The sequence below is a fragment of the Pogona vitticeps genome, chromosome 4, assembly GCF_051106095.1.
Source record: "Pogona vitticeps strain Pit_001003342236 chromosome 4, PviZW2.1, whole genome shotgun sequence".
Taxonomy (NCBI): domain Eukaryota; kingdom Metazoa; phylum Chordata; class Lepidosauria; order Squamata; family Agamidae; genus Pogona; species Pogona vitticeps.
The window spans coordinates 32,505,548-32,527,927 of record NC_135786.1 but is presented as its reverse complement, the minus strand read 5'-3'; the positions used below and the strand labels follow the sequence as shown (position 1 = coordinate 32,527,927).

The 22,380-nt window shown below is 43.1% G+C and overlaps 1 protein-coding gene across 1 annotated transcript; it reads left to right on the top strand.

Annotated features, from left to right (window-relative positions):
• The first annotated feature begins 5,073 nt into the window (after positions 1 to 5,073).
• On the top strand, positions 5,074 to 21,771 carry DYNLRB1 (dynein light chain roadblock-type 1). The gene is made up of 4 exons (XM_072997011.2): positions 5,074 to 5,226; positions 11,172 to 11,247; positions 15,048 to 15,215; positions 21,394 to 21,771. The coding sequence occupies exons 1-4, from the start codon at positions 5,224 to 5,226 to the stop codon at positions 21,435 to 21,437; spliced, it is 291 nt and encodes a 96-aa protein (XP_072853112.1). The 5' UTR covers positions 5,074 to 5,223; the 3' UTR covers positions 21,438 to 21,771.
• Positions 21,772 to 22,380: the final 609 nt, after the last annotated feature.

Genomic DNA, 22,380 nt, shown 5'->3' with positions numbered 1-22,380 from the left:
GGAAAACAGATGAGAGTTAGAGGTACTCATGGTGCAGTGGTTAAACTGCTGTACTGCAGCCAAAACTGCTCATGACCTGGGGTTCAATCCCAGGTAGCTGGCTCAAGGTTGACTCAGCCTGCTATCCTTCCGAGGTCAGTAAAATGAGTACAGTGGTGCCTCGCACAGCGAGGTTAATCCGTCCCGGATTAACCCTCGCTGTGTGAAACATCGCTGAGCGGTAAGAAAAAACCAATTGGAACACATTAAACAGTGTTTAATGCATTCCATTTGGGCTGAATACTCACCGTTCAGCGATGCTTCCCTATGGCTGGCAGCCATTTTCGCGCCCTCCCCTCGCTGAACGAGGGTGCGAAAATGGCTACAATCAGCTGTCCGGCGGGTCCAAAATGGCCACCGGAACAGCCGAAATGGCCGGCCGCAGCGTTTTCGCGCCCTTGGTAAGCGAGGGGAGGGCGCGAAAATGCTGCATGCAGCCATTTCAGCTGTTCCGGCAGCGTTTTCGCGCCCTACCCTTGCTTACCAAGGGCGCGAAAATGCTGCGCCCGGCCATTTCGGCTATTCTGGTGGCCATTTTGAAGCTGCGGAACAGCTGATCGGCGGGTCGCAAAGCGAAGGTCGGTAAGCAAACCGCTTACCGACCTTCACTCTGCGATTTTCGCCCATTGGGGGCATCACTCTGCGATCGCATTAGCGATCGCAAAAGCGTCACCGTAGAGCGAATTCATCGTTCTACAGGGCGCTCGTTCTGCGAAGCACCACTGTACTCTGCTGGGGAGGCAATGTGTAGCCTGCATAATTAACTTGTAAACCACCCAGAGAGTGCTTGAAGCACTATGGGGTGGTATTTGAGCAGCACGCTTTGCTTTTGCTTTTTACTTGTTTCATTCTGTAAAACAGGAACATATTTCCTTTGGCTACGGATTGATAAGACTTGCATCACAATCTGCTGTTTATCTGTGAAATGTGAAAACTACTCTGATCTGAGACCAAAAAAGTCTTGATTCATGCCCTGATCTCTGCGATGGGTTTACTGAAGGATGCTGCAGAACTCAAGTTTCTATGTACAGTGGTGCCTCGCTTAGCAATGTTAATCTGTTCCAGGAAAAATGTCGCTAAGGGATTTCGTCGCTAAGGGAAATAAAAAAGCCCATAGAAACGCATTAAAACGTTTTTAATGTGTTCATATGGGCTTGAAAACTGACCTTATGCGAAGATCCTCCATTGTGGCGGCCATTTTGGGTGCCTCTAAAGCGAGTCAACACAGTGGGCAGCCATTTTGGAACCGCCGATCAGCTGGCTGAAAACGGGGGCTTTGCGAGGGTCCCTTCCGCGCAATCATCGCAAAGTGAAATTCCCCCATAGGAAACATCAGAAAGCGATCGCTTTTGCGATCGCAAAAACAGCGTTGCAAAGCGATTTGGTCACTCAACGGAGCGATTGGTAAGCGAGGCACCCCTGTAATAGCATCTCATGCATCTTAATTAATTGGCTGAAATCCTGTTTGTGTAAGTTATACAGCATAAGACTGCTGTTGTCATCAGCCAATACACTTTTGAAATCAGACATTTTATACTGTCCAGAAGCACCTATCACTCTTGTATAATGAATTTCATCACTGAAAGCCCATGGCACCTAGGGAACAAGATGAGAAAGTCTTTAATCAGCAAATAATTGCCACCATGGGATGGCATTTCTGGTTACAATGTTTTTTTGCTAACTAAAGGCTTCCATCCTGCATTCCCCACAGGTTCCTGGCAATGAAAGGGATTACAGATGTAGGAAATGTTTAAATTCTAAAAACTTTTCTTATCTGATTACATCATTGGCTTTTTCTACACAAATAGATTACAATTAGATATCTTGTCTAAAATATTAGATACATGTGTAAAGTAGTAACTGTCTTGTGCTGTCGTGATGTGACCATTAGTATTCTAAAGTGCTTATCCATGATGGTGAGTAGAAGGGGGTGGGGTGGGAAGGAGGAGGGTGGATGCTGTTTTGTTCCGCAGGAGGCCTTGCCTCCCTCTTCCCCAATTAGGGAGGGGGGAGAGGCAGAGCGACACTGGGTGGTGCTGGTTCGAGGCCCAGGAGGAACTGAAAAGTGGAATAGGAGCCACTCTGTGTGCTCTTACATGTTAGCTGTTTTTGTCCTTGGACAGAACCATTAACAATGCATACTTGTGTGTCTACTTTTCATCTCTGTCTACTGTTCAGCTATAGGAATTAAATTTACATATAACTGATCCTTGGTAATGGGAGACTGGCATTCCCAGACAGAAACTTTCTCTGTGCTTAATAAGAATACTGGAAGCTGCCTTACATGAAGTTATATCATTGGTCTAGCTGGCCTTGTACTGCTAAGCCTCCAGGATTGTAGACATAACGCTTTCCTAGTACTAGCTGAAGACCTCAGACATTTCTTGGCAATCTCCCATCCAAGTACTAACCAAGCCTAACCTTTCCTAACTTCCAAAAGCAAAGCAGATTGCTCTGTTTAGGGTGGTTTGATGGACTCTAAGGTGGTGTATTAAACGTATCACCTTGTGGATGTGTTTTTTGTTATGCAAATTTCAGATATTTATATTGATATCCTCTAATGTAGAACTAGCAAGGCATTTATGTATGGCCTTCCAGTCTAGCAAGGCCATTCATAATGTTATCATTTTAACTTTAATTACCATTTTTTTCAGCTCTCAAGAAGAGAAAATGTAGGTCCTAAGAATTTGTCTTTGATTCTTGTGATTCATGCAGATGTTCTGACATACCCTAACAGAAGACTGCTGAAAGGTGGAGGGCTTGTTGGGAAATTTGAGGAACAAGTTTTCTGAGTTGCAAACACATTGGGAGGTGTGGGGCAATCTTTGCTGAGATAATTATAATACGTAGAGGATTCTGATTTATTTTTTCACTTAGATAGCCAAAAATCAATTACGACTGCAACTCCCAATCCAGCATTAATGTGAATGTCAGCTAATGCTCTGCTGGGATGTTTCTGTCAGTGATGTACAGTAGATGTTTACAGTAAAGCCCATATTAGAGTCACTAGGTGGCAACAGTAGGTGTTCATGACTGTAAAACTATTTTATGATCTCAGTAGCTTTAGTGCAAATTTTGTCTTTTCCTTTCTTTTTCTTTTTTGATTAGCTTAATACAGTTGGTGTTAATGTCAGGTGGTTTTGGAATGTTTGGGGCCTACCTACTATTCCCAGGATCTCCCAGCCACATAACCACGGACAGTTTTTGCTGTAGTCCAGAGAATTGATTTTCCCGTTCTGCTCTAAACACATTTGTAGTGCAAAGATAAATCGTGTTCACTGAGAAATATATTCATTAGAACTTCTCAGAAAGTGAACAGAGCATAAAGCCTTTTTGACAGTGGCCTCTGCTATCACCTTTATTCACTCTTCCTTATATCGCTGGATAGTTCAGTGGTTTCAGTATATGGCTGTAAAGCCAGAGGTTGGAAGGGAAGACAGTACAATTACTGAATACAGATGTTTTACTGGACTGGCTGGGATCCTGGAATGTTGAAGGGTGCAGCCCCTTTTAAGTTGAAGATTGGAAAACCCCATCTAATCCCTTGTTAGAGGGAGGAAATGGTTGGAACACCTTTGTTGATACACGTTTCTTGTTAAATAATCCAATAAATGTTACACCAATTTCTAAACCAAAGAAGTCAGTTGATTTATTACAGAAACAACCAGAGCCAGACCCTGAACCCTCACAGTACCAAGTCTGTGCAATTCCTTTCATGGGGAAATTTGTCAACCACTTGCACATGACACTTAAAAAATCAATTCATTCTAGGGTTTTGACCAGACTGCAGCAACACGTTTTTGTCTGTGAAACAAATGACAAGATGGTGGCTCCCCATTTCCCCAAATTCTATGCACAAAACCTGATCAGATTAGTAATTTGATTTTATGACAGTACTGATGATAGGAACTGGTCCTCCACTGCGCCTGAGACCAACAGGAATTTACATGCCTCTCAGCTTTTATTCCATGAGGTCACCCAGCATATCCACACTGCCAAACAGTAATTAATTGCTTGACTTATATTGTCTCAAACAGTGCGGGGGGGGGCTCTAATTCACTGATCCTATTGTTTTGCTCAAAATTTATTTATTTATTTATTTATTTATTTATTTGATTTATACCCCGCCCATCTGGTCTTCCGACCACTCTGGGCGGCTTCCAACACACACATATGTAAGTTTAAATCATAAACACATAAAAATAACATAAATTAACAATTAATAAATTATTTAAGATGGCAAAAAGTAGGAAAGGAAATCCAATTTCCATGCTAAGGAGTATCTTGAGGCTAACTGAAAAAAGAACGGAAGGTTATGCAATTTCTGCAAACGACCACAGCTACAAGATCCCTTCATCAGACAGTGGGGTGAGATGGCAGGGATGGATAAATAGCTGTATATACTGGTGTTCCCATCATTACTGGGGCAAAATGGGAACGCACAAAGGATTTAAGAAGTAACTTGTTCTTCCTTTTGTGTTCTCTTACCCGATCCCTATTCCCACGCCCTACCACAAAGTCATAGAGCTGGAAGGGTCCCAAGGGTCAGACCTTGGTACAATATATCGCTCATTCACGGGGTCGCATAAATCGGAAGCGACTTGACATCACATAACATCTCCCAGAATCTCCGGCACGGTGTTTCTGGAACTAATAGTTTAAAAATAGAGGTTTCAACGTGAGGTAAAGATTGGGGGGGCGGGACTACAATTCCCAGAATTCTCCAGGAAATCTGGCCAGTTGTTCAAGGACGCTTTGTGGTGATCTGAATCCAGCTTTCCCACGTTCCCGTTCTGAAATCAGCACCGCACACGCTTTTTGCTTCTGAGTTTCTAGCGTTATGCTTCGTTCTCCTTTTATTTACACCCGAGGTGAAAACGAAACTAGCCATTCTGCGCTTCTGAACAAACTTTCACACAGCGTGTCCCTCCCTAACCTTTCCCGTTTTCTGGAGTGAAACCTTTCCGGGTTGGAGGAAGGGTGAGGAATTACAAGATGGTCCCTAACCTTGAGAGCCCGCCTTCCGCGGCTCACGATTGGCTCATCTCGCCTCCCGCTTTAAAGGGTGAGAGTGGCGCGCAAGCGCGCTTGCTCCCTGGGACTGGGCAGTGGCGGTAGCTGATATATAGTACCTTCCTGGAAGGAAAGCGCTCGTGTCTCTCTCTCTCTCTCTCTCTTAGCGAGATGGTGAGTAGAAGGGGGTGGGGTGGGAGGGAGGAGGGGGGGCGCTGTTTTGTTCCGCAGGAGGCCTTGCCTCCCTCTTCCCCAATTAGGGAGGGGGGAGAGGCGGAGCGACACTGGGTGGTGCTGGTTCGAGGCCCAGGAGGAACTGAAAAGTGGAATAGGAGCCACTCAAAGTGGGGGTGACCAGGGAACGCTTCGTGGGGCGGCTTGGTGGGTAAGAGGAACATCCCAAAGCTGACACTGCAAACATTTTCTAGCATGGTCCACTCAACTTTACCCATTGGGCTGCTCAGCCCTTGCCTGCAGCAGAATAGCTCGGTGGTTTAGGTCTCAGAGGTTAGGAGTTAGGATATCCCACTTTGCCTCCTTGACAGGCGCTGGGCTCGACGATCCATAGGGTCCCTTCCAGTTCTGAAAATCTAAGATTATAGAGTGTGGACCTAACGATTCAACGTGGGGGTTACAGGGTTTTTAAAAAAATCCTATAATTTATATTTTTTCTCGTTTATTTTATTTTCGGTTTTTGATGATTTGTACTTCTACAGCTAGGCTGTTAATAATATGAGCACGTGATTGACGTGGTGGGTCTGTGGTATAATTCAACCCAGTTACAAATTAAAATTTGCCTCTAAATTGAGATTTAAATTCTAGCTGCAAATGTTGTGAAGTTCATACTTTAAGGGAGGGAGGTGGCATTTCCCCAGTTTTGCTGATGAGCCAAAGCTGTCTTTGTGCAAGAAATAATGTGCTCTTACATGTTAGCTGTTTTTGTCCTTGGACAGAACCATTAACAATGCATACTTGTGTGTCTACTTTTCATCTCTGTCTACTGTTCAGCTATAGGAATTAAATTTACATATAACTGATCCTTGGTAATGGGAGACTGGCATTCCCAGACAGAAACTTTCTCTGTGCTTAATAAGAATACTGGAAGCTGCCTTACATGAAGTTATATCATTGGTCTAGCTGGCCTTGTACTGCTAAGCCTCCAGGATTGTAGACATTCAACGATTCAACGTGGGTGTTAAAGGATTTTTAAAAAAATCATCCCATAATTTATATATTTTTTTCTCTTGTTTATTTTACTTTCCATTTTTGATTGTTTGTACTTCTACAGCTATACTGTTAATATTACTATTATTATTTATTTTATTTATTAAATTTATACCCTGCCCATCTAGACACAATTCTACTCTGGGTGGCTAACAATAAAAATAGACTAAAAACAGTATAATAAAATTAAAGGCAACAATATGGTTCAAGATGGGGAAAAAATAAAAATAATCAAGTGATGACAGGAGGGAAAGCCTGCCTAACGAGCCAGGTCATAGGTTGGCTCTTAAAAACACCCAGCAAGGGAGCCAGACAGATCTCTGAGGGCAGACTGTTCGAAAGGTGAGGGGCCGCTGCCAAGAAGGCCCAATTTCTTGTTCTTTCTCTCCCAACCTGCCTTGGCGTTAGGCCCCTCAGCCGCCCTTCCTGGCTAGAACGAGTGGTTCGGGTAGGTGGGAGGAGGCGTTCCGCTAGATATCGAGGTCCTAAACCATTTAGGGTTTTATATGTGATCATTAACACTTTGAAATCAATGCAGAAACGAATGGGCAGCCAATGCAAGCCAGCCAGAGTGGGGGAAATACGCTGATATTTTCTCATCCCACTGATAAGTCTGGCCGCCGCATTCTGCTCCATTTGAAGCTTCCACATCAATCTCAAAGGTAGCCCCATATAGAGTGCATTGCACTAATCTAATCTCAAGATTACAAACACATGGACCAGAGTGGTGAGGGCCCGAACATCAAGATAGGGATGTAGCTGAGCAATCCGCCACAGATGGAAATAGGTGGAGAAGACTACTGACGCCACCTGGGTTTCCATAGCTAGTGCTGGATCCAGATAGACCCCCAAGCTGCAAACCTCATTCTTTGTGGTGAGAGTCACTCTCCCAAAAGAGAGGGAGTTTCCCAAACCACCAATGGAGGGGTCACCCACCCTCAGGACCTCCGTCTTGTCCGGGTTCAGCCTCAGTCCATTCTCCTGCATCTATTGCAGTACAGCCTCCAGGCAGCTCTGAAGAGACGGAATGGCATCCACTGTGAATGGAGATGTAGAGCTGGGTGTCATCAGCGTACTGATGGCACGAAGCCCCACACTCCCTGATGACCCCACCCAGTGGCCTCATGTAGATATTAAACAGCATTAGTGAGATAATCGAGCCCTGCAGAACCCCACAAGTGAGGCTCCATGGGGCCAAAACACTTTCCCCAAACTGTACTCTCTGAGGATGGTCCTTCATGAAGAATCGGAGCCAGGCAAGCATCATAACATTGATTCCCAGCTTGGAGAGCCTCCCCAGGAGGATACCGTGGTTGATGGTATTGAAGGCGGCTTAGATATCAAGGAGGGCCAACAAAGACATTTTGCCCTTATCAGCCTCCCTCAGCAGATCATCAAACAGGGCAACCAATGCCGTTTCCGTACCGCGGTGCGGTCTGAAGCCCGACTGGAATGGATCCAGGGCATTGGTTTCATCCGAAAGAACCTGGAGCTGGTCAGCCAACACCCTCTCTACCACTTTGCCAAGGAAAGAAACATTGGCAATGAGCCTATAATTGCCAATGTTGTCCGGCACCAAGCTTGGTTTCTTCCTTACGGGCCTAATGAGTGTCTCCTTGAGGGCAAGGGAAACCTTGCCTTCCTGGAGAGACCCATTAATTATTGCTGTGACCCATTTAGTTATTGTAGGCCTGGCTGCTTTGATTAGCCAGGCCGGGCAAGGGTCTAGGGAGGAGGTGGTGGCACAACAGCGGTCAAGCACCCCGTCCACCATATCTGACATCACAGGCTGAAAGTGGTTAGGTCTCATCAGGCAAGATGGATTGCTGCACGTCTCAGCTCAATCTAAGGTAAAGGTAAAGGTTCCCCTTGGCAGTTTTTGTCCAGTCATGTTCGACTCTAGGGGGCGGTGCTCATCCCCGTTTCCAAGCCATAGAGCCAGCGTTTTGTCTGAAGACAATCTTTCCGTGGTCACATGGCCAATGCGACTTAGACACAGAATGCTATTACCTTTCCACCGAGCTGGTTCCTATTAATCTACTCGCATTTGCATGCTTTTGAACCGCTAGGTTGGCGGGAGCTAGGACAAGTGACGGGCGCTCACTCCGTCACGTGGATTCGATCTTACGACTGCTTGGTCTTCTGACCCTGCAGCACAGGCTTCTGCGGTTTAGCCCACAGCGCCACCACGTCCCTATCAGCTCAATCTACTGTTTCCAAATAGGGGGTAAGATCTCGGCGGATGGCCTCCACTTTTGATTTTAAAAAGGCTGCAGATTGGTCAGATGAGATGCTAGAGGGAAGCCAGTCACCATGACCAGTTCCAGAAAGATTGAGAACTGTACGGAAAAGTTTCGCCTACTGATTGAAAGGTTCGCTTATCCAGACAGAGAAGTGATCTCGACTGGCAGCCCTCACCTTAGTAAGGTGGTTAGTCGTGATCCTGACAGCTTTTCGATTATAATCCATCGGGTTCCGTCTCCAATTGCACTCTAGCCTTTTCCTGTTTTGCTTCATAGCTCGCAGCTCCTGGTTAAACCAGGGTGCTGGCCGAACTCTGCAGCAGAGAGGACGTTTAGGAATGATAGTGTCAACAGCCAGTCGTCAACCAGAGCCTTGACAGGAGCGCGAGTCAGATCGGCCGGAATCCCTCTCGTGGAATCCTGGAATCCTATAGTATCCTGTAGCCTTTGAGGGCAGACCATTAAAATAGGTCTTTGCTCCCTGCAGGGAGAGAGAGCCACTGAGACAAAAAATGCAAGATTTTACCTGTGTTTGTTGCAAAAGCACAACAACAAAAACATCTTGAGGAATCACTAGGTCTAATAAAACAAAACAAAAGTTTTCTACCAACAAGACCCTCCAAAGCATGTGTTCCTGTAGAGTGTTTATGATGGTGCCTATGAGTGCTCACTTTCTCTTCTAAGGAATCTGTCATCTTTTCTCTCCTCCTGAATATAGGAATAATAATAAAAATTGGCCATAAAAGACTTTTTTCATAGGGTAGTTGTTTGGGCTTTATTTTGGGTTTCTCCATTTTCTCCATCTTTTCCAACTCTGTAGTTGTACTGTGTTATTGTTGTTGTTTTTTTATGATGATGATGTTGATGAGATGTGGGAGTCAGAACAGAAGACAATATTTTAAGTGTTGTTCTTCCCTAGTGTTGTTCCCTAACCTTTGTTATGATACTGAAACTTGTGTTCGTAGATCACACCTGTAACAGTGAACTTATGTGGTGGGTGCTGCCAGGATTATATTCAAAATATTGCCAGTGAGAAACAACAGCCAGGTATTCACATGCTGGGAGAATTTGCGGTACAAGTCAAAAGACACTATGCAGCTGTTGGTTATCCCTCAACCAATTTAGTGTGAATTTTGACGTGAGTGGGTGTTGGATGGGGCCAGCAGTGGGAAAACAGGCGGGTTACAAATGAAGATGAAGATAATCCCAGCCATCTTTGTGAATTTCTACCATAGAAAAGGCACAACAAAAAAAGCTTTTCCAGACATTCATGGAATGCTTTAGTTGGCGGCATTGCCTCATAATGTATTTTGTTATTCTTGGTATAACAAGATTCAGTGAGGGAAAGGAGTGAGAACTTTTACTGTGCAATAATAACTAGGGCTGCCTGCACTTTTCTTTAGCTACATGTCTTTTCTGTCTTGCTACCGAAGTGCTCTTTCTGATGGTAAAGTTTGTATACTTGTTTACCAGGCTGGCTGGAAGTCACATAGTAGTATAGTAGTTTGCTGCCATTTTAACTGTCACAAAATCCTAGGAGTTGTAGTTTGGCGACCTGTTCTCTGTTGTAGTTCATGAAGTATACTAGACTCTGCCTCTGGACTACCTGTAAGTTTTGGAGTATTTCTGGTAGACTGTTCTTAACACATAGATTACTTGCTTGTAATGCAGCACACAAAACAGCTTACAAAAACCACCAAAACTGCAGGCAATGCACATAGCATAAGATGTTTGTAAGTCCCCTTGAGCATTATCTTTAGTGAAAGGTGGAGTATAAATGTAAATAAATAAATAGATTCTCAAGCAGATAATTCTAAATGTCTCATCAAAGCATTATGAAGTGGCTATAACTGTCTCATACAGTTTGTCAGGATCTGGCCTTCCATTTAATAAAAAGTTAATGATGCATCACAAAAGCAACATTGCTTTTGCAACAGCATTTTCACTGTTTGTAAAAACTCACACACATTATGCTTTGAGGCTCTCTTTTGGTCACTTTACTTTTTTAGTTTATCACAGAAGCTTCTCCATGTTGTTGTCGCTGTGATGCTGCCAGCCATTGAAATGGTGTAGGCTGCTTGTTAGATCTCTCCAGATCCATAACATTTTATCTGCGGGGGAAAAACCTCTTAATTTTGAACTTCCCAGTGCAGTTCTGTCAAGGTCCTGAAACTTTGTTGTTTGCATGCCATGGCAGCTGGACAGTGATACTCTGTTAGCTCTACATGTTGGCTTATTGATGTTAGGTTGTAGCAGAGTTTAAATATTTGTACTCTCCCAAGTATTTTCTTAGCTTGGAAATGATTTCCATGTAGAAAATCATGTCTGACAAGGCCTTTGTTGTAAGATGAAAGAGGGTGTTGTTTTTGGGTCAGCCAAAAGTTCACCAGGGGCATTGCCTTGCCTTGCATGAGGTTTTGAGTATCATAAGTAAATTACTGGGGAGGACAAGGAAAAAAGATTTCTCGCTTCTGAGGACTTACCGGTACTTCCAAGTAATGAGAGGAAAAGTTATGGGATAAGCACTGTGTGAGATAGTGGTGCTGGAATGAGCTAAGCATTTATACTCAGAGTATAGGAGTATCTGCAGAGCATTATCTAAAAACAAATTATATATTTCAAGAGATGCTGGTGTATTTTCTTTTTCTGCAGGCTGAGGTGGAAGAAACCCTGAAGCGAATTCAAAGTCAGAAAGGAGTCCAAGGAATCATTGTTGTTAATTCAGAAGGTATTCTGTCATTCGGGGGACGGGTGTATGTGTGTATGACAAACCCTGCATTTTGGGGACACATCTCAGATTCAGTCTCTGTTGCTCTATATATCTCTCTGCTTGGAAGAACTGTGAAAACCTCACTTAGTGTGTGGAGGAATCATTGGGGTGTTAAAAATATCCATTGTGATGCAAAACCTTGTCATTTCTTATGTTGCAAGCCTCCCTAAATCAGAAATATCTGAGTAGGTAACAGATTTGTAGGGATGCCCTGCCCCTCCGACAAACAGTGTAATGATGGTCGCCTCCTAGGCAATTGGTGGAATATTTGATGTACAGAATATTTTATAAACGTTATCAAAATTTTGTAACACTGTCCTTTTCAGATAGATCACTAATAACTCATTTTGACAAGTTGAAAGTTTACTCTGCTCATTTCCTCCTAAATTGAGCATGCAGACCATTGTATTTATTAGAAAAGCACAATTGCTTGACTCTTGTAAAACACTGTTTCCATGTACGTAAAATTGTCACATACATTGTTTTGCATCCAGCCATTTATATACATATTTGCTTCATTTTCTGCAGCTTAGTTTCATCCTTGTTCTTGTGGATATTATGTAAAACCTTGAGAATTTTCCTTTCTTCTTAAAGGATGATTTTGAAATTACTTATTTTCATAAGAAACCATTATCCCAGGGTTCTAGAAAAGAACATATTGGAAGCTTATTTTGGAGAAAACATAATTAAAATATGGTGTTGGAGGGAGTTGCTCAGTACTGACATTCACACGTTAAATCAATGCATTCCATGCACTTAAAAAATCTATAACCTCAAGTAGCAGGAGCAACATGAGCAGAAGACATTTCCTGGAAAATTACTGACCACACGCAATCCTTTTTGCTTTGCAGGCTTCCCTTGGAACTTGCCAGTAAAAGAACAGTCAGTTTATTGTTTTTCATTGTCTGCAGTTTGGGTGGTGGTTTTGTAAGCTGTTTTGTGCATTGAACTGTAGAAAAATAATCTCTGTGTTAAGAATAGTCTAGCAGAAGTCCTCCAACATTTAGACAGAATCCAGAATCAGATTTTCTGTACATTAATTCCACATGTTCTATTTAGTTTGCATTATCTAGATTAGTGCAAACAATTACTTTGCTCATTGGGTATAGTTGGTTGCAAGAGTGGGCAAGGTGAAACCCATGGTCATATGTAGTCCCTGGGGTTCTAAATGTGGCCCTTTGCCCTGAGTATTGAGGCAATTTTGCCGTGTCTTGAGAACACCTCAACCCTGGATTCAATTCAGTGTGGTTTTTTTAAATAACTGGCCACTAGAGGGCACAAGGGAACCTTTTCCCATTGGAAAGTATCCCACTTTTTAAATCTGAAGACAAGGGTGGATAATACCTTTGTTAGTCCACTAGAATTTCACACACAGAGGCTAGCTTTTGATGATTGTGGGGGTTTTCCGGGCTGTTTTGTCGTGTTCTCCAGAACACAGTCAAACAGCCCCAAAAACCCACAACAGTCATCAGATCCCGGCCGTTAAAGCCTTCAAGAGCACACTGACTTTTGACTCTGCATGCATCTACACTGGGCTGAGCCTTACAGAGGTGGAGCTGGCACTGCAAAAAAGAGATGGTATGTTTCAGATTTCACCTCTGGGAATATGAATTAGAATGCCTGAAACGTATTAGATGGTGCACCTTTATTACTGCCACACAATGCCTTACATGGAAACATATGGTTCTTTTTTGGCTGGTAGACAGGAGGCACACAGAAACAGGACAGATCCTATGTGAGAAAAGTCAAGATAAAGTTTAGTTTACACATTAAGTAAGCCAGTTGCATCCAAATCAACAGTATTACCTAGTGGTTAAGAGAAAATGTTTTCCCAAATCTGCAGTATTCCTTGGGCAGTGTTAGAAGTTGTTGCTTGGCTGTAAATGCTGCCCTGATAGGCCAATTTTTGTAAGTACTTTTAAGGGTAGGGGTGGTAGCATGTGAAGCCCACACATGCAAACCTCAGGAGTCTGGCCATCCTTGCTCTAGTGCATATGATAACTGACAATTTTCAGAGTAGTAGATTTCGTATCGGTTTCACCAATGACAATAGCAACAGCTGAAGCAGAAGCCTCTGGCATCTTTCGAGATTAAGAACTTTACTTCAGTACACTGTTCCATGAAATGAAATAACTGGCCCTCACTAAAATCTCACATGAAATAAGTTTGCTAGTCTTAAGGTTGCTGTAATATTTTTGATTCCGAAGTTTTATCAGTAGAAAATGTTTTTGATGGTTTAATACAGAAGAAGAGGGAAGCCAGAAGTGCATTTACATGCTATAACAGCTATATTCTACATGAGAAGATAAAATTGTAATACTGCTGGCTTGCACTATCGTCTTCATCTAGTCATACACAAGCCCTATTGAATTCAGTGGGACTTCCTCTTCACCAGAGTGGGCCCAAAGCATTCTGCTGCCTGAGGCAAACGCCAAGATAACAACCCCCTCCATTCCATATGCAGAAACTGACAGGATTGACCATTGACTCTGCAGTGGTCACTCAACAACACCCTGGACTCTACCTGAGGGCACTGAGCTAGTTATGAGTCACACGCTAGGTTCCGTGGTGGCCATAGCGTTTTTTCCTTACAATACCTTGCCACTGTTCTCCCCCTCCCCCCAGCATTTGCCACCTGAAGCCTCTCTCTGCCTAATAAGAGCAAGAATGGTCCTGCTTCCAAATAAGACTAGGACTGTGGCCCTTGTAGGCAAGGGAAGGGGTGTGGGGGGTTTTTGCATTCTGTGCCTGCAATTATATATTGTAAGTATTAAGTAAAATGACATATATAATTTAATTATTACTTTAGAACAGAAGTGGCCTTCAAAGTGGTTTTGGGCTTCAGTTCTCAACATCCTTAGCAAACATAGCTAGTTGTGAGAGATTATGGGAGTTACAGTCCAAAAAATCTCTACAAAGCCACAGTTGCCCATCCTTATCTTTAAAAAAAATCAAATTAATTAATTTTTACTCTTTGAAGAGTTTGTTTAAAATAGTTGGTGTGAATGCATGCATGCATGCAGGATAGTTATGTGTGTCTGTGTGCACACACTTTGGGGTAGAAAAGTTTTGTGGCAAATATATATATATATATAATATGCCTCCCCCTTGCTCCTTTGGACTCCAATTCCCAGAATTCCTCAGGTAAAATTTTGGGACTTTCAGCCCAAGACCAACATACAGTATTCTGTTTCTATTGCAGTGAATAAATCCTGTAAAGATTCTATAAAATTTAATTCAAATGCATATTTACAGCCACAGATCTTAAATAATACATTTAGATCTATGTGGTTGGCAGTCCACTCCTGTGTTTGTTTATTCAGAAGTTAATCCCAAGAAGCATCTGTGGAGCTTACTTGGATGTAAGGGTGCATAGATGCAACCCAAGTTTCCTTTCATCTTGATGTTCACTGATATTGTCTTGCTTAATTTTTGTTTGTGCTGTTCTACACCAGCCGAAAATGTTGGATGTATAATGATTGAAATTAATCCCTCTATTAAACTGGATGATATACAGTATGCAGCAGTAGGAAGAAAGCTTAACCCACTTTATTGATGTGTTGTGTGTTTATATGATCAAGCTGATCTGTGATAGTGTTATTTCACACAGTCAGCCTGTTGAGTTCATTGTTATGTGAATTATATATCTGTCACCTTGGATATAAAGAGACTTATATTAGAAAAAATAGACCAAGTTTTATTTTATCAAGTAATGTCTTAGCTTTACTTTTCCACAGAGTCTTTTTTCTGCGTTACAGGTATTCCCATCAAAAGCACCATGGATAACTCCACCACAATGCAGTATGCAGGCTTAATGCACAATTTAATAATGAAGGCAAGGGGCACTGTACGAGATATTGATCCTCAGAATGACCTCACATTTTTGCGCATTCGTTCCAAGAAGAATGAAATAATGGTTGCACCAGGTAGGACAAAAAAGAAAATATCCTCCTTGATCATTGGCATTCCTGAGTGGCACTTCATCATCTCCAAATTAAATTTCACAGAGCTATCTGTCATCCAATACCTGTCATTCAAAGAGTACAGAGTGGACAAATCGTTAGATGATCTCTTATAGAAATATAAGCTACTGATATATCACCAAATTGTTCTTTAGCCTGCTGTATAATATGCAAATATTTACCAAAGCTTTCCTGTTTTTATGTGGTGGTCTGTAATTCTCATCATCCCTGGCTGACTGGGGGATGGGAAGTACAGTGGTGCCTCGCTTAACGATTTTAATTGGTTCCAAAAAAAACATCGCTATGGGAAAACATCGCTAAGTGAAACGCGTTTTCCCATAGAGATGCATTGAAAACCGGACAATCTGTTCCAATAGGAACGGATTATCCGGTTTTCTCCCCCACCATCGGGCGCAGCGCTTTGGGAGAAGCCTCCCGGTGGGGGAAAAAGACCGGATAGGCTTCAGCCTTCCTTCCCCACAGCCCGGCTTCTCCCAAAGGGCTGTCCCAATGGTGCTTCCAGCAGCGGAGGAGGTGCCCGGTGGAGGAGAAATGCCAGATCGGCTCCTGCCTTCTCCCGCACCGGGCACCTCCTCCACTGCTGCAAGCACCATCGGGACAGGAGGAGCCGGGCTGTGGGGAAGGAAGGCTGAAGCCGATCCGGTCTTTTTCCCCCACCGACGCGGATCCAAGCGGCGGTGGCAGAGTGGGAGGGGTCCGGATGCCTTTCAGGCATCCCGGGCTTGGATCTGCCCTGCGGCCGGCTACCCTGCGGCCGGCTACCCCAGCCATGATCGGACTCTCGGCATCCAGACCCTCCCACCCTGTCGCCGCCGCCGCTTGGATCCGCGTCGCAGCCGGCTACCCCATCCAGTCCGACCAGGGGTGGGGGAGCTGGCCGTGGGGCGGATCCAAACCCGGGATGCCTGAAAGGCATCCGGACCCCTGCCACCGCCGCCACTTGGATCTGCGTCGCGGCTGGCTACCCCATCCATGGTCGGACTCCCGAGAGTCCGACCATGGCTGGGGTAGCCGGCGTCGGGGCAGATCCCGGCGGCGGGGGCAGGGTGGGAGGGATCCGTATGCCTTTCAGTGCTCCAAAGGGGAATCCCGGCAGTGGCCTTCCCGGTGGTGGCTACCGCCGGCGTTTCCCCCCAGCTGAGCGGCGAGGCTCCCGCTCAGCTCGGACAAAATGCCCCCTCCGAAGGGGAATCCCGGCGGTGGCCTCGGAAGGACCCTTCCGAAGGGTCCTTCCGAGGCTACTGCTGGCATTTTACCCCAGCTGAGCGGCGGGAGCGGTCCTTCGGAGGCTCCCGCCGCTCAGCTGGGGGAAAATGGGGCCTATGGGGAAAAACGCAAAGCGATTTTTCCCCATAGGCAATATCGCAATGCGATTGCAAAAGCGATCGCAAAAATCCCTTCGCTATGCGGATTCATCGTTAAACGGGGCGCTCGTTATACGAGGCACCACTGTATAGCTCAATACAACTTCTTCCCAAGAACATTTCTTTTCTGCCCAGCAGGGCTTCCAAAACCAGTATAACGAACAGTTCAAAATTATTTAAAAGCGATTAAAACCATTATTTAAAAAATGAAAATACATCCAAAATATTATCTAGGAGACAATATTCATAGAGATGAGAGGCCGTTCAGAACAATATTTTTCACCAACTTTTGGCTAGATTTTTCAGAAAATACACAAAGAAGGAGGAAGCCTGCTTTCTCATGAAAGAGAATTCCATAGCTGAGCAGCTGCTATACAGAAAGGCCTGTTTCATGTACCTAAATGCTTTTACTTATTTTTTTTTAGATCTGTTTCAGTAATTCCACTGCCATCTGAGTTTTGAATTATAATTTCCCCCTCAAACACTTTTCAGTTAAGTCCAAAACAAGAATGAAAAATTACATCTGTCATTTTGGCTCATAGAGCTAAAATATATGATGTCGCGCCATTAAATTTGATATAGTCTGTGTTGCCTTGGATTCAGAGATGAGTTATATAAGCAAAAATACACATGGGCAGTCATGTCATCTCTACTAATTCTCCCAATTTTCCTGTCTTGCTGTAGTGTGCCACCTCTATTCTATCACATGCAATTCTTAAACCCACATAGGCAGTTGGGGACCATTCAGAGACCTGAAGTGTGAGGAAGGTGGAAAGAAAGCCCCAGTGCATGAACAGAGGTCTGCTTGTCTAGCTCTGGATCCAACCTATTATTTTCTTAATAAACAGGCACTGATGCTTTTAGAGTAGGCCTGGACAACAGGGGTGTTAGAAAATTTGTGGGTCCCAAAAGCTTGAGAGTCCAAATTGAGGAATACATAAAATGATGTGTCATTGATCTTGATGTACTAGATGTTTCTTTAAACGATAAGAACTGCATCACCCAGAAAAGGCAACATAACTGATACTTGCTCACGTATCATATTGCTGCTTCGGACAGTAATACAGTACTTGGGTGGGGGAGAGATAGCAGAAAAAAACAGCTGAACAAATAGTTATCAATTTCCAGAGGAGTGGCCATGGCAGGCAGCTACATACATAAAATTAACAAAATGAAATTTAAAACAAAAATATAAATAGTATTGTGGCTGTTTAAAACTTAAGACTTCTTATTTGGCCTTAGCTTTCCTAAATGCAGCCTTTGTCCTTAGAGGCAACTGAAGAAATGGGCTGTAGTTTACAAAATAACATTAGCTTTTTAAGGTGCCACAAATACTTATCAAGAAGTTCAGTTCTTTGGGCTCAAAAAAGGACAAAGGCTTTTTTATCTTACTGTAGCATCATCACCTTAGAACTGCATAGCTGGAAAGGACACCATGGATTATCAAGTCCAACTCTTGTCAAGGAATCACAGTGGGGAATCGACCTCCCAACCCGCTGGCACTGCAGCCATAACTCCATAAAACCATGGAGTTATCCAGGAGTCCCTTAATAAACATCTTAGAACTGTTAGTTTGCTCATCTATTGCAGGGATGTCAGCTCTTGCCATCTGACTTTTGTTTGTTACATGACAACAGTTTAGGCAATTCTAAACATTTACATTTCTATCATCTCTGGCCCTTCTGAATGCAATCCCTTACCCACAAGAATTCACCTCAGGGTTAAATTTGGCCTGTAATACTTGAAGAGGAGTCAACTGGTTCATCATCCTCTGTAAATCTAGTTATCTAGTTATCTTTGCTAGATTGTCCTTCTCACATTCCTTTATGACATGATCAACTTTAAGATAGTCTTCATTAGATATACTGATCCAATCATCTAGGTCTTTGTCACCTGGCTCAGACCCTAATCACCACCATTCTAATGGAATTACTCCCCATCTGTGGTTCTTAAAGATCTTTTTCACCCAGGCCCAAGACACTCTGTTGTTGTTGTTGTTGTTGTTGTTTAGTCTTTGTGACCCCATGGACCAGAACACGCCAGGCCCTCCTATCTTCCACTGCCTCCCGGAGTTTGGTCAAATTCATGTTGGTTGCTTCGAGGACACTGTCCAACCATCTCATCCTCTGCCGTGCCCTTTTCCTCTTTCCTTCACACTTTCCCAGCATCAGGGTCTTTTCCAAGGCGTCTTCTCTTCTCATGAGATGGCCAAAGTATTGGAGCCTCAGCTTCAGGATCTGTCCTTCCAGTGAGCACTCAGGGTTTTTTTTCCCTTCAGAATTTACAGGATTGTTCTCCTTGCAGTCCAGGGGACTCTCAAGATTCTCCTCCAGCACCACAATTCAAAAGCATCAATTCTTCTACCATCTGCCTACTTTATGGTCCAGCTTTTATTTCCAGATATCACTACTGCAAAAACCATAGCTTTGACTATGCGGACCATTGTTGGCAAGGTGATGTCTCTGCTTTTTAAGATGCTGTCTAGGCTGTGGCTGCTGTCACCTTCTGCAGTGGCTGCTGTCACCTTCTGCAGTGATCATGGAGCCCAAGAAGATAAAATCTGTCACTGCCTCCATATCTTCCCCTTCCATTTGCCAGGTGATGGGACCAGTGGCCATGATCTTAGGTTTTTTGATGTTGAGCTTCAGACCATTTTTTGCACTTTCCTCTTTCACCCTCATTAAAAGTTTTAAATCCTCCTCACTTTCTGCCATCAGAGTGGTATCATCTGCATATCTGAGGTTGTTGATATTTCTTCCGGCAGTCTTAATTCCGGCTTGGGATTCATCCAGCCTTTCGCATGATGTATTCTGCATATAAGTTAAATAAGCAGGAAGACAATATACAGCCTTGTCATACTCCCTTCCCAGTTTTGAACCAATCAGTAGTTTCATATCCAGTTTTAAGTGTTGTTTCCTGTCACACATATAGATTTCTCAGGAGATAGATAAGGTGGTCAGGCACTCCCATTTCTTTAAGGACTTGCCATAGTTTGCTGTGGTCCACACAGTCAAAGGCTTTTGCATAGTCAATGAAGCAGATGTAGATGTTTTTCTGGAACTCTCTGGCTTTCTCCATAATCTAGCGCATATTAGCAATTTGATCTCGATTTCCTCTGCCCCTTCGAAATCCAGCTTGTACTTCTGGGACTCTGTTGTTATTGTCCCCTAATGCACCCTCCCTGCCAGCAGTTTTAAACTCTCCCCAGAGATAAGCCACTCCATTCATCTGCAGATCAGCGCTTGGACACAGGAATAAAAACTAGTTAGTCTCAAAGTTGCTACAAGACTTCTGGTTTCTCTAGTTTCTCAGACAGGCATGCCTACTGGCTAGGTTGATAACTTTTGTATTTCTGTTCCCCTTGCCCAAGATCCCCTTTCCACCCTGGTACTTCTTTAAGGTGCTGCAAAGACTCTTTATTGTTATAGCTTAGTGACAGAGCACATGCTGTGCATGTAAAATCTTCCAGGTTTATGAGAAATATACTCTTGGCCTAAAACCCTGGACAGTTGCTAATCTCTGTTGGACACAGAGTTTAGAAAAAAATTACTGTAACTTGGGGAGGCAGAACCCTCAGAATCTCCTTGGCCAGCATGGGGGTGGAGGGCGTCCAGGAATTAGAGCCCCCAAATTAACTTTTGTCAGTCCTGGCTGGAGGAAAGTACTGAACTTTATGGAAAAATCATGTGACCTGATACAGGGCAGCTTCCTGTGGTGCTACCTGATCATGTTCCTTCCTGCTTTCAAATCTGTCTTGCTGCGAGGGGTATGTATGATTTAAACTGCTTACAGCCTGGTTCTATGTATGGCTGCAGAGAATAGGAGCCTTGATCTTCCAGCAAGCCTGAACTGTGCTGCTGGTCTACTGTATACGTTATACAAAATGGCCAAATGCTCCTGGTCAATTTGTGAGGGCTTCATTTTATAAATAAACACTCTCAACTCAGTGCATGCCGTGTTTTGACTGTTGTATTGTCAGAAGTTGCTACCTTAATCGTGAATCACCTGGGTGGGGCTAGCAATAAAAGAGAAATTGTAATTTACAATGTTTGTGTAGCACAGCCTCTTTCTTATGACAGGCCCCAGCTGATTTGCAACTCAGATAGTCTAAGCCTGCAGGTCCCTGGACTTACATGAACTTGGCTCTGCAAAAGAGTGGGCTGCTTATTTTGCATTTCAACTTGTCCTGCTCCCTGACAGCTGTACCTTCCATGTGAACATCTAGCAAGGAAGCTGTTATATCTAGCACTTTATGCATGCAGGTGTCCGTGCTGCCTGGAATTGTGGTTGTGCAGGACTACAGACTGCATGTTAGGTCTTCATGCATATTATAATATTAACAAAGTCTTCTTCACTACAGCTGTTTGAGACTGAATATGCGGACCTCAGGATTGGGGTGGGGGTCAGCTGATAAGCCTGGCATATAGAATGGTGCTGTATCAGAATCAGATGCAGTGTTTCCGAATACTAGTGGCTGGGCCTGAGCAGCAACATAGGAGTACTGGTCTCATATCTAGGGGCAGGCAACTTGTGGCCCCCCCAGATGTTGTTGAACAGCAACTCCCATAGTCCCTCACCACTGGCTGTGTTGCTAGGATTTTCCAAAGGTGCTGTATAACAACATTTGGAAAGACCATATATTGCCCACGCTGATGGTAAAGTATGTTATCTTCTTATGAGCTAGGACCTAAATTATTTGTTTGTGAATTAGCATTAACTATAGAAGATTTGACATTATCTATTTTACTGTTTTGCAGATAAGGACTATTTCCTGATTGTTATTCAGAATCCAACAGAATGAAAACACTCAAACTGATCTACAGCTCCCATTCATTCAAATGAAACATTTTTATTTAATGTCTAAGAAAAGCGATAGCAATTTTTTGTTTGTGCCACATTAATAATGTCTGATAATATTTTTCCAGAATGTTAAAAATAGATACAAGGGGTCTCTTCAAAAGTCATTCCATGAAGAAGACAATGAATTGAATGATTGATAAGGTTCTATAGAATATAACTTGATATTATTGTCTGAAATACTTCTAATACGTGTTGTCTCCTTTTTATTTTGCTACTTATTTAAATTTGGATGCAGCATCTTCACCTGTAATGTATTAAAATCAAAGTATCTTTGGTCTGGATTGTTTCATTTTCACACACACACGCAATAATATTAGGAATTTTATTTTCTTTCAAATTGTATATGCAGTCATGGTGTTACTGAGAAGCCATGTATGCAAAATACAAACGTAGTATTTAATCAAATAATCATTACACTGTATTTTCATTTCTTTATGATCTTTTTTTTAAAAAATCACTCAGCTGTGCCATTTTTGGTTACTATGCCTATTGTCTGGTCAGTCTCTTGTGTAAGTGCTTCAAAGCAAATGGAAGACATCATTTCCTTTAATTATTTCAAACTATAACTATACTCAAGCATAATAATGCATTTCAGCACAAAAAAGGAAGAGCCCATTTTGTTACACATCTTTGAAAATGCTGCTTTTCAGAGTATTAAGTACATATATTAATAAAAAGATAGATTTAAAAGCTGCATCCCCTCCATCCCCATCATGTATGTCAAATATTAGTATGTCATAAAGGTTAATATCCTTTTGCATAGTTACACAAATGGCATAACTTTTAGATATTAATTGCCATAACTTAAGGAATCTCAATAAACTTTCTCTGTTGCATACTAAGTTGTGCAACTTAGTGTGCAACAGAAAAGATTTCTCTGGCAA

Bases quoted from the DNA above. Each gene is read 5' to 3' on its own strand.
- DYNLRB1 (XM_072997011.2), top strand. The intron at 11,248-15,047 runs GTATTCTGTCAT...TCTGCGTTACAG, and splicing joins CATTGTTGTTAATTCAGAAG to GTATTCCCATCAAAAGCACC. The intron at 15,216-21,393 runs GTAGGACAAAAA...ACTGTTTTGCAG, and splicing joins TGAAATAATGGTTGCACCAG to ATAAGGACTATTTCCTGATT.